This window comes from Nothobranchius furzeri, chromosome 11, assembly GCF_043380555.1.
Source record: "Nothobranchius furzeri strain GRZ-AD chromosome 11, NfurGRZ-RIMD1, whole genome shotgun sequence".
Lineage (NCBI taxonomy): Eukaryota > Metazoa > Chordata > Actinopteri > Cyprinodontiformes > Nothobranchiidae > Nothobranchius > Nothobranchius furzeri.
This window is the reverse complement of record NC_091751.1, coordinates 33,365,370-33,378,129: the sequence shown is the minus strand read 5'-3', so window position 1 is coordinate 33,378,129 and position 12,760 is coordinate 33,365,370. Positions and strand designations below refer to the sequence as shown.

Genomic DNA, 12,760 nt, shown 5'->3' with positions numbered 1-12,760 from the left:
CCGCTCTACTATTCATGGTATATCAGCTAATCTGGGATCGTTGGCGGGGTCTTTTGGAGGGAGTCGTGCACTTATCCAGGATTGGTTTCAGAGGCTTGGATGAGTCTTAGCGCCTTTTGAGAAGGCTGTGGTCACCAACCTGGGGGTGAAGTTGGATGTAGAGCTCACACTGGACACCCAGGTCAATGGAACAATCAGATCCTGCTACTTCCATCTCAGGAGAATAGCTAGGATTAAGCCATTTCTTTCACACAAACATCTGGAAACTGTCATCCACGCCTTCATTACCACCAGACTGGATTACTGTAACTCTCTTTATGCAGGCATCAAGCAGGCATCCATAGTGAAACTGCAGAAGGTCCAAAATGCGGCAGCCAGGTTACTGACTGGTACCAGGAGATCTGAACATATCACGCCCGTCTTGGCATCCCTACACTGGCTTCCAGTCTCTTTTAGAATTTTGTTTAAAGTTCTGGTGTTTGTTTTTAAATGTTTAAATGAGTTGGCTCCACGTTATCTGACAGACCTGATTTAGCCTTATGTTCCCGCAAGGAACCTTCGGTCAGCTCAACAAGGACTGTTAGTTGTTCCGAAACACAGACTGAAATCTCGAGGGGGTCGTGCTTTCCCGGTGCTGGGGCCGAGGCTCTGGAATGAGCTACCTGCATGGGTTAAACAGGCCAGCACGCTCGACAAGTTTAAGAGCCAGCTGAAAACTCACTTTTATTCTTTAGCTTTTACTCAGGAAGAGTCCCGTTAACTGTTGGCTTGGCACTTTTTGCTGCCCCACCAGGATTTTATCTGCATGTTTTTGCTGGTTTTAAATGGTTTTATATGTTTTAATTTATTTATTTATTTATTTTTTAATGCTTATTTCTGCTGTGCAGCGCTTTGTTTGGTCCTTGGGCCATGTGAAGGTGCTATATAAATAAAGTTTTAGTTAGTAGTTAGTCTTAGAGGGGTGGGAGTAAATAAGTTATCTTTATCCTACTCCTTTCCAAGCTGTTTCTTGTTTTTCTGTATTTTGCAATATAAAGTGTGTGTGTGTGTGTGTGTGTGTGTGTGTGTGTGTGTGTGTGTATATATAAACATGTGTATATGTATATATGTGTGTTTATTTGTATATATGTGTTTATATATATATATATATATATATATATATATATGTGTGTGTGTATACGTATATGTGTGTATATATATATACATATGTATATATGTATATTTGTATATATTTGTATGTATATGTGTCTATATGTGTGTGTGTGTGTGTGGGGGGGGGGTGACATTCTGACTTAGAATAAACTTTTCATTCATTCATAAACCATTCATTCAATCTGTATCAGCTCACCCCGTCTAAGGTTTAGGCAACCAAAAAGGCCTGGACTTATGTTTTTGATTCAATGAGCACAGTTCAATCACTAATCCAGGGTTTCATGATTCTGCATTTTGTTCATGACAATACTTACCAAGGATCAGTTTTAAATGGACCATTAGCTTTGTTCTTGATCCCTTAGTCCAGTGTTTGACCCCTTATCTCTCCTCTTTTCAGTTTCTCACCAACTGATAACAAGTTTGCCACCTGCTCAGATGACGGCACTGTCCGGATCTGGGACTTCCTGCGCTGCCATGAGGAACGAATCCTCAGAGGTAAACACATGTTCCCAATAACACAACACCCTTCATTTTGTTGTTACTGTTGTGTTGTTTTGTCGTGTTACTCTTGTGTTGTGTAGTTGTGTAATAGTTGTTGTGGTATTGCTGTGTTGTTGCATTACTGTTTTTGTATAGTTCTGCTGTGTCGTTTTCGTGTTAAGCCTAATTTATGTTTCTGCGTCTGCCTTGGTATGAAGACACGCAATGCCATTATCCGTCCTTATGAGGTTTCTCCAACAGGCTCCCAAGAACGGTTGGAGTTGAGCCCACTTTTCTAAATATTTGTCCAACAAGACGGAGAATGCAAGCTTGTGATGGGTCAATATGACACAAAACACTACAAAACCACTGGAGTTCCCCAAGATTCTGTCCATGGCCCCCTACTATTCATAATCTATCTGCGTCCTCTTTGCTCTATCTTTCAAAGATTCAATGTAAACTTTTGCTGCTATGCTGCCTCAGTTATATATCTCCACCACTCCATGTTCCCTACTTCCACCACTTTCAATCATTACCTGCATATCAGAGATCAGGCATTGGTTTTCCTCAAACTTCCTCCAATTGAACTTAAATGAAACTGAAGTCCTTATTATGGGAACAAAATATGTGTTGGGGAAGGGTGAAACCCTCTCCTTACATATTGAGAAGACCACAGCTGCCTGTCTGGATCAAATCAAAAGTCTTGGCGTCATTCTTGACAGTACCTTGTCCTACCGGTCCCATATTAGTGCAGTTAGTTACCCATAAGGCCTACTATCATCTTCAAAATATCAATCGCCTCCGTCCATCACTCTACTCATGTCACCGCCATCTTAGTAAATAGTCCGGTCACTTCTCGCCTGGATTATTGTAATTCACTCCTTATTTATTTTTTAATGCTTATTTCTGCTGTGCAGCGCTTTGTTTGGTCCTTGGGCCATGTGAAGGTGCTATATAAATAAAGTTTTAGTTAGTAGTTAGTCTTAGAGGGGTGAGTCTGCCTCAAAAGACTCTACATAAACTTCAGCTGGTTCAAAACTCTGCAGCCCATATCATCACAAACACTCCTTCATCTTCTCACATTACCCCTGTTATTCAGCAGCTTCATTGGCTACCAATAAAATTCAGGATCATTTACAAACTATTACTTCTTACATATGAGGCCATTCATAACGTTGCACCCTCATATGTCTCACAGCTTCTATCAACTTATACAATCCTCCTGCTCAACTTGTCACCATGGGAAGCCGAGCGTTTAGTAGATCTGCCCCGTCCCTTTGAGATTCCTTACCGGCTGAGCTCAAGAACACCACATTGCTCCATCATTTCAAAATTAAGCTTAAAGGGACTTTACGGAGTTTTGAATTTATATGCTTGCGATTGCCCCCTCTGGCCAAAAGCGTAACGGCAGCTTCAATATGAGGCTCATGCACGAGGCGCGCATGCTGTACGTGCACACTCCTTAACGAAAATAACGGCTGAGACGAAGCTCTGTGAAGCTGACGGGAGTCAGCTTCACAGAGCTCTGAGAGCTGACAGACCCTTGTGTGTGTGTGTGTGTGTGTGTGTGTGTGGCTCGGAGGACAGAGAACAGGAGAACACGCAGCTAATTAATTAAATAATTTGGTTCTGTACTTTTCTCTTCAGCACAGCCGACAAAGGTTTAAGATGGGTCAGCTCTCCTGCATGCTCAGATAATTCCATTCCCTTACTTGAAAAATTGTTCCAAAATGAAAGTTGAACCCACATCTTTTGTTATCTGTGAATTGAATGCCGTTCGGCGAGTCTCAAATAAAAATTTGGGCATCTTACTGTAAAAAAATATATCATTAATGTAAAAACGAAATTCTGAAACAACCATGTTAACATCCAGAATCAAACTCGGGTCTTCTGCATGGAAGCCCGAAATTTTACTAGGCGAGCTAAATCGCCAGTGGCGTCTTCTGTATCTGTAACATTTATATCCTTGATCACAGCTGAAACAACGTTCAAAGAATGGTTCGGAGGGCTATGCCTGAGCGTGAACGCGCATGAAGCTGCCTGCTCGACCCAAGCAGCTCTTTTTCTGTGATTTTTCAGAAAATTAGGCAATCACAATAAAAATGCCAGGGCTCATTCTACAGGACCAGGGCATTGCAGGAGAATGTATTAGAAAGAAATTTCTATACATGTTTTGGCTGTCAAACTTCCATAATGCCCCTTTAAAACCCACCCACATTATTCACCTGGCTGTCAAACTTAAATGCACTGTCTGTAATAGCTCCCAAGTTTGTAACAGTCACAGTCGCCACAAAAACTGATGATTCCATTCCTGGCATTTGACGAAAATACAATAGCCTCAGTCTTATTCTCATTGATGCTTAGGTAATTTAAAGCCATCCAAAATTTCGCATCTGTAATGCAGTCTAATAAAGGCTGGATTGAGGTAGCTGAACCCTGAGCCATAGGCAGGTACACTTGTGTAGAGAAGGTGGTCTTACATTTAATTAGAAACCATAGAATGTGAAATATCATGAATAATGAGATATCACCTTAATGGATCTTTGAGTAAATTTAACCAGAAGATTGGATCTTTTTATTGCAGGGATTGAGCAACACCGTATCAACTCCAAGAAAGAGAGAGAGTCAGGTTTAAAAAGTTAAAAGATTTATTTCCAAACACATTAAACAAGACTAACTTTAAACACTATGTGATGATGAACTAAGGTGGAGTAAGACTGAGGATGGTGCATGTGTGAATAAGTTCAGAACCAGCAAATCCGGAGAGACTATTATTTCTGAGTGGGAGTGAAAGGGTGTTTCGCTCTAAGCTTTTGGTTCGAGATTATAACACACTTTGAGACACCATCTGTCGGTCTGCGTACCCCAACGGAAGTCCCCGTTTAGATCCGAAATGTCGGAGGTCCAGCTTTAGACCCTCTTGGAACCAACGCTTGTAGATATGCAGTGGTTGCCGACCCTTCCAGTCTTGAGTTACTCCCAGGTCACGACAGTTTATTGGCATCAGGGAGACCCTGAAGGTTCGTGATGGTTCAGCTTTTATTCTGAAGGAACCATTGCAGCAGGTGGAACATGCAACAGATTTAATCCAGTTTGTCGTTAGGTTCTTTCGGCTTTAAGAGGTACGGTACGGATTGGCCACTCGGATAACTTCTCTAGAAAGCTTTGAACTCAAGTTAAGATGACGTGGGGCATAGTTTTATAATTTGGATGTTTTGATTTATGGTTGAATCAGACTTTGACAACATAAGGGGATTTACCAAGCACCAACAAAACCACACCTCGCGTCAGATCTGGAAGGTTCTGATTGGATCAGAAAAAGCAAATGTGTCATGTGACTTTTAGCATTACGTGTGATCAGTCTACTGTAAATATTTAAAGTTATATTACTTATTATATACTATCCTAGGATTATAATATCAAGTAATTAATATTCTCATTTCACAGATTGATTGAACCTTGAGCTTCACATGATTATTTGGACTAACAAAGTTATTTAATTATCATTTAATAGAGAAAAGTTCTGTCTTCTTTCTTCTTTCTTGTGCTGTCTGGGGAAGCAACAGTTTAGATAAGAGCACAGAGCATGAGTGGCCTTGGCCCATATCTTGTAGATTAGGCTTCTGTCAGAAACTTAGGGTTTTGCTTGGGCAGAGCAAATAGAGCAGGGCCTTTTAGGTCAAATATGGGCAATTCATCATGCTACACTTGGCAATCGTCAGCATAGAAATTAAATTAAGTTTTGCGCTCACGAAAAAGGGCTCCAAGAGGGAGAAGTTAAAGGGAGAAAAAAAGAGGACCAAGAACAGATCCCGTCGTCCATTTTGTTTGTTTCTTTTCCAACTTTTTTATTTCTGTCTCTAATTCTATCTGTTTTCTCTCCCTTTCTCTCTTTATTCCAGAACCTATTGAAATGAGTTTACCTCTTATTGTAGCCTTTCCTGCATCCCACAGCACTGTTGGTGAAACCTCCCCATTATCATTCATGTCAAAATATTCTATTAGGGCTGATCTCACTTCCTCTCTTACATGCTTATCTGTTAGTAGGGATACATTGATTCTCCAGTATCTACTCTGAGTTTCTGATCCTATGCCCAGCCTCATTGTAACTGGGCTATGGTCTGAGATTGTAATTGGTTCAATTTTGCATTCTTTAATTGTAAATGTGTCTTTCTTAACCATAAAGAAGTAATCTAGTCTTGAGTAGCTTCCATGTACCTGTCCGTTGAAAGTAAAATCTTTTTCGTTTGGGTGGAGATTGCGCCAGCAATCTATTAGCCCCAGCTCTTCAATCATGTTTGTTAGACTTTTAGATTTTCTGTTTTGTGGTTTCGAGGAGGTAGGTAGTTTATCTAACTTATAGTTGATTACGCAGTTGAGGTCACCCCCAATAAGAATCAGACCTTTCCCTCTCTCCACAATTAATTGAGCCATTCTTTCGAAAAATTTGGGACAATCTTCATTTGGTGCATAAATATTTAGTACCGTTAACTTAACACCTGCAACTGAGCCAACCACTATAACATATCTACCTTTTTTGTCCTCAATTATCTCTTCATTAGTATAATAAACATTTTTATTAAATAATATAGCTACTCCTCTTTTTTCTGTTGCCATATGAGGCACTATATACTTGATCTACCCACTCTCTTTTTAGTTTTTGATGGTCTGTCTCTGATAAATGTGTTTCCTGGAGCAGAGCTATAGAGAATTGCATTTTTTTTAATTGGCCCTGGATCTTCTTACTTTTAATGGGATTTTTGATTCCCTTTATATTATATGTAACTACTTTTAAATAGTTCATTGCTATTTTGTTTCGAAAATGTATTACCTTTTGATTGCATGTAAACACAAACAACAACAAATAAACAAAAATCTAATTGCTCATACACATACACATTATAGAAAAATTTAAAGCTACTTGTCAGTACAACATCTTTCTTTATATAAATCTGAGCTTCCAAACTACTAGCCTGTCGCAGTGTTGTTTCTAGAACTGTGTCTGGCTCCCGTTGGTAAGGGACCAGGGAGTGGTGACTTAATCTCCCTGTAGAAAACTGCACATAGTGTGCAATGACGACCAATAGTACATATTTATGTAAAAGAAAAAGGTCGTAGTTGCGCATTCTTCATGCGAAAAAACCCCAAAAGAAAACCCAATGGGGAATCACGATTCTTCCCGTCAGACTTTTAACCTAAGAATATATAACAGTGTCCTTGACAAATTTCCTATTAATTCCTTACTTAAATAATCCGCATTTATCTTTGTTTATTTTATATATTTATTTTTTTGACCACTTATCTTGACTGAAACTTCATCTAATCATGCTGTTTTAATACCTCTTTCTGTGTTTTAGCCCTCCTGTGTGATGGCTTCCAGGTCAAGTGGCTTTATCTTCCCCTCTTTTTTTTTTTTTTTTTACTTCTAATAGTCCAGTCCGTTGTCGGTTCCTTCTCTGTGTGCTTTTCCTCCCCTCCGTATACCTGGACACCCAGGCTGCTCAGCCCTTCGGCCGAACTCGTCAATGTAATGTAGGTCTTCTCTCCCGAGTCCAGCTTCAGTTCAAGCCATGCCGGGTACAAGCATTTTACCCCGATACCTTTCTGGCATAGTTGTTTGATAACTGCGTGCACCCTTGTTCGCTTTTTCTGCAGCTCTGGCGAGTAGTCTTGATCAAAAAAGATCCTCTTGCCCTGGAAAAGCACTTGTCTTTGGCTCCATGTTTGCGTCAAAACGAGATCCTTTACAGCTGCATCCAGGAATCTCACCATCACCACAATAGACCGAGGTGTTGCCAGGTGGTCTCTTGGTCGTACTTGGAGCGCACGATGCGCTCTTTCTATCCTAATGTCCAAGTCTGGGGGGAGCGTCAGAACTTTATTTAATAAATCTTTAATAAAGTCTATCAAGTTTCCACCTTCGCTCTCCTCTGGCACTTGGAAAATCCTCATATTCTTCCTCCTTAGTCTATTTTGGAGATCTTCACAGGTGTTTGTCAGCTCCGTCTCCCGGTTGAGAAGGTGGTTAAGCTCCCTTTGGTGCCCCGTCTTGCTTTCTTCCAACGACGCCACTCTCTCCTCCAAACCCCTTTAATCTCTCCTCTTGTTCTCCTATTTGGCTCCTTATATCCGCTACCGCCTGTTCCAGTTGATCCAGGGAGGATTTTGTGAGGTTGTATCTTTCTTTATTTTGAACCCGCATTTGTTTGATTTCCTCTAAAAGTTTGGTCTCACTCATTATCGTGCAACTGGTGGCTTGGGTGCTGGCTTCTTAGGGATTGCCTACCTTTTGCTGTTTATCCTCCATATCTCTCGTATGGGCCCTTTCCCCTAGATTTATTATTTATATTGAATGTTTCAAGTACTAAACTGTTGTAGTCTCACAAGTGTAATAGTAAATCTGCACACAGACAAATTTATGTTCTGAATTTGTACCTTGAATTCCTTTAACGGTTATATTTTGTTTTATAACTGCTGCAAGATGTTCAATGAAGATGGGGAATAGTGATAGTGAGATTGGATATCCTTGTCTGGTTCCTCTGTGAAGTGTAAAACTGGGTGATGTGATTCCATTGATTGTTATTGTGGCCCTGGATGAGGTGTACAGTAATCTAATTTAATTTGTGTGGATGATTCTCCAAAGCCAAATTTTTTTATTGTATTAAATAAAAATTACCAGTTAACTTTATTAAAGGCCTTTTCGGCATCTAATGGGGTTATTACCTTTTTAGTTTGTTGTTTTTGGGCTATTTCAATTAGAGTGAATAGTTTGCGGAGGTTACCTGCTGTGCAATTGTTAAGTTTCTGTTATGGTGTCATTGTTCTTGTTCTTGTTATAAGGTTGGGTTATGGGGCAAATTATGCCACCATTGGCGATTGGCCAAGCATTTCCCCAATCAGTTTTTATGAGTGACATTTTCTATGCCAATGAATTAGTCTCACAGATGGGACTTTGCAAACGTCCATCAAATCAGTATCTTTTTTGCAACTCAAAACTATGAGTCTTGTGATTCCAATAATATATGGCAGTCAATGATTTACCCTAACTGTTGATCCTGTAAATGCTTTTGTCAAACCACTCAGAAATTCAAAATACTGCCCAACTCCAAACAATAGGTGAGGGGTTGCACTCTCCCCCCACCCCCATTCTGCTTGGAGAAAATAATCAGCTATCGGCTGACAGGTGAGAAGTTACCGCCCTCCATTATCACATCTGTAGTGCGAACCAACTGCTGCACAGTTTATTGTTGAATGATTGTCCAATAACCAATGAAATTTGGAAAACAACAAAGTCTCGCATGGTGCCCCCATGGCTTTCTTCAGCAAACTGAGTTAGAGTGATTGTGATTGGTGGAGCACTCTGTGCAGTGTGTGTCTGGCCCACACAATTTCTAAACGTCTCCTGTACCAACATATTGTCTATCATCATTTTTTGGACAAAAAAAAAAGTGTTGCCTGGAAATGTTTGGTATATTGCACAATCATGTGTTGTGTTCTTCTGTGCAGGTCACGGTGCTGATGTGAAGTGTGTAGATTGGCATCCCACCAAGGGCCTGGTAGTTTCGGGCAGCAAAGACAGCCAGCAGCCCATCAAGTTCTGGGACCCAAAGACTGGTCAAAGTCTGGCAACACTGTGAGTGTAATGTCACACAAACACGGTACCTTAAACAAATTGCATGATGACCTCTGACCTGGTCTGTATTCAGCCATGCCCATAAGAACACAGTGATGGAAGTGAAGTGGAATCTGAATGGGAACTGGCTCCTGACTGCGTCGCGGGACCACCTGTGTAAACTTTTTGACATCCGGAACCTGAAGGACGAGCTGCAGGTCTTCAGAGGACACAAGAAGGAGGCCACAGGTGAGTCCACCAGAACTCTGAGCCACCAGTCACTCTGAGACAGTTAGTAGACCTAGTCACCTGTTGAACATTTTAGCAATCTACTATTTAATTAAGTGATTGAGTACTTGGATATTTGTCTACACGTGTTTTTGGGTTAAACACAAACATCTCAGACCTGCTTCCTGAAACATCTGAACCAGCTGATCAGCCTCAGTCAGATAATTCCAACAAGACATCCATTGATTAGCATCAGAGATGTTAGAATGATTGAAAGCATCTGATGAAGAATCACATCTACTTGAGTTGTAATGTGTACAGCGGTCGCCTGGCATCCCGTCCATGAGGGTCTGTTTGCTAGCGGTGGTTCTGATGGGTCACTGCTGTTTTGGCACACTGGGTAAGAACCAGAACTCTGATCAGAACCTTCAGACCATCGGTCCTACAGCATTGATTTTTGTGTGTGTGTTGCTGTGTGGTTATTGTTGATTGTGCTGTCAGAGTGGAGAAGGAGGTGGGGGGTATGGAGATGGCTCATGAGGGGATGATCTGGAGTCTTGCCTGGCACCCGCTGGGTCACATCCTGTGTTCTGGGTCCAATGACCACACCAGGTAGACACAATCCTAATAAGAGCCCAACCATAAACACAGCACAAAAAACTTTGCCTGATTCTGTTTTGCAGTAAGTTCTGGACCAGGAACCGACCGGGAGACAAGATGAGGGATCGCTACAACCTGAACCTGTTACCTGGGATGTCCGAAGATGGCGTGGAATACGGTAAGTTTGAGGGTCAAGCTGCACTTGTATTTGTTTTTATTCAGCTCATTGCTCTGCGTTTGATTACAGATGATGTGGAGCCTAACAGCATGGCCACAATTCCCGGGATGGGAATTCCGGAGCAGCTGAAGGCAGCCATGGAGCAGGAAAACAACAGTAAGTTCTGAACTGCTATCAGAATCAAGTTTTACTTCCATATGTGCGAGAAATCACAACATTGGGAAATTGCTGCGGTACTTGGTGCAAAAATAAAAATAAGAGACAAGCAAATACAGGAAGTAAGAATATAATCATGATATGGCAAATGCTGTTATAGACAACATAAAGATGTTGATTGAAGACAGGAAGCAGTGGCATTTTGATAAACAATATCAGCATAATCTATAACTGGGAAGAAAAGTTTAGTAGCAATATGGCTTCTTACCCTGAAATCAAAACAATTAATTTATTGATATATGATCTTTAGTTGAAAGCTGACTTTACCTGTAATTGCTTGAATATGATTTTTAAAGGAGAGATCTGAGTCAAGCCAGACACCTAATTATTTAAATTTGTCAACACATTTCAGAGAAGAGTCCAAAAAAGTTAAATTTAGAGATCCAAGAAGAGATGTGGAATATTTATGCTTTTGAAAAACTAGTGAGTATGACTTGGATTTATTAAGAACAATCTTGTTGTCAGCTAACCAATGCTGTAAATAGGGCTGCACGATATTAGGAAAACCTGCGATATTCGATAACAGTGCTTAATATTGCGATATCGATATTACTCACGATAAATGAACAAATACTAAAGTATGCAGTGTTAATGTCGTCTGGCGTGTGATGGCTGCTCTGGGTTCAAAGAAAACAAAAACTAATGCATGAATTCCATTACAACATAACATTTTTATTGCAAAAATATGCAGCTTCACCTGCTACTGTATTAGCAGCAAAACAACAAACTGCATGCATGCAGTTTCTTAGTGACTTTAAAACATCACCTCCACCGTAAAACTTTTTCTGATGCTCCAAATACAGAAAAACATCCCTTACCAGGGTTTTTTGAAGAAATAAATAAAATCTGAAAGTAAGTTTAAATGTTAAATAAAAGTTAACTTCACTTAAATGCAACAGGAAATTGTCTCATTGCTACTGAACATTTTCTCCACTTATGTGGTTATGATATAAGGCTGTTGCTGCTATTGGGAAGTGAACTGTGCTGGGCCAAACTAGGACAAAATTAAGATTTTCTGAGGGAAAGAGAAAAACAATTGTCTACCTTTCAGAAGAGGAACTGGCAAAAAAAAAAAAATAAACTACATGGAAAATATGTGAAAACGTTTGGTTTTAACCCCAAATTGAACAAGTTTACCTAGATCTTAAAAAGCAGCTCAGATGATGAAACTGCAACTATGATTCTGGTAACAAGCTAACAAATTGAACTAGCTCGTCTTAAGATAACCGGCTAGCAGAGCTTCTGACAGTTTATGTGCAGCAGCAAATCAACTGATTAACAAGGTTATAAAAGCTCATAAATGAAAAATCACTTTGATGTGTGGGGGAACTTTTCCAGGCCCTCTTTAGCATGGTGGGACTGGGAGGAGAGTGCTGTAGCCTTTTAGCTGGAAGCTAACCGGAGCATATGCTAACATCACCACCCGGTGGAACACTAGCGACATGAAGGTGGGTTGGTTCACCGGCACGTGTCGGAGTCAGCCCGGTAAAAATGATTAACGACACCGAGCGGACTCACGTTCACGTTTGAAAGCGGCGCTGATTCCAGAAACCTCAGCACAAAGTGTGTTCTATTTCGTCTAGTCTTAGCCCTTAAGCTAGCTGCTATTGGAAAGATGATCTCAGCATCAGCCAATCATGAAGAGCTTAAATGTACGCCCACCAATGGTGGGCACCCCTGTGGGTATAGAAGTGGAGCGACTCCACTGTTCGCCTCCATTATCTCTTGAAGCCAAGCTTAAGAGCTTCCTTTAAAGAGCAATTATCCAAGAAGCATTCTACTCACTTACCATGTCCAGCGACGCCAGGACCTGCCCGGCCTGCCAGACGGGCTCCATCTCCAGCGGCGACCTGCACGCCAAGTGTGAGGTCTGTCTTGGGGCTCATCACGCTGGCCTGGCCTTGACCCCCCAGGCCTCGTGCCCGTTTTGTGCCGCTCTGCCCATGGCTGAAAAGATCTGCCGGGTCGAGTACCCCCCCCACCGCTGATGAGGAATTTCCGGTGGCTGACACTTACTCTCTGGACAAGGCCTTACAGTTCTTCAACGTCGGCCAGGAGCCGGCTGGCTTCAACCGACTGGACGATGTCATCGACAGTGAGGAGTACGACGAGGCTGGCTGCCATAGCCCTTCTTCCCTCCTGGACAACACGGAGGTCGACGAGCCTCGCTCAGCGGGTCCTTCTGCTCCACTGACTTCTCGCTCCTCACTGCCAGCAGTTAGAGCACTGCTCCAGGAGCTGCCTGCCATCATCTTCGTGGCTGCGGTCCGAAAGGGGCTAGCCGTGCCAGAACC

At 41.5% G+C, this 12,760-nt stretch overlaps 1 protein-coding gene across 3 annotated transcripts in view; it reads left to right on the top strand.

Moving 5' to 3' along the window:
- Positions 1–12,760, top strand: part of wdr33 (WD repeat domain 33) — an 83,671-nt gene that overhangs the window by 41,699 nt on the left and 29,212 nt on the right. For all 3 annotated transcript variants that reach the window (XM_015974639.3, XM_015974638.3, XM_015974637.3), the window contains exons 7-13: positions 1,550–1,647; positions 9,139–9,265; positions 9,339–9,493; positions 9,794–9,872; positions 9,974–10,084; positions 10,156–10,250; positions 10,320–10,406. In XM_015974639.3, the coding sequence (XP_015830125.3) occupies positions 1,550–1,647; positions 9,139–9,265; positions 9,339–9,493; positions 9,794–9,872; positions 9,974–10,084; positions 10,156–10,250; positions 10,320–10,406 (752 nt within the window). The remainder of the gene's footprint in view (positions 1–1,549; positions 1,648–9,138; positions 9,266–9,338; positions 9,494–9,793; positions 9,873–9,973; positions 10,085–10,155; positions 10,251–10,319; positions 10,407–12,760) is intronic.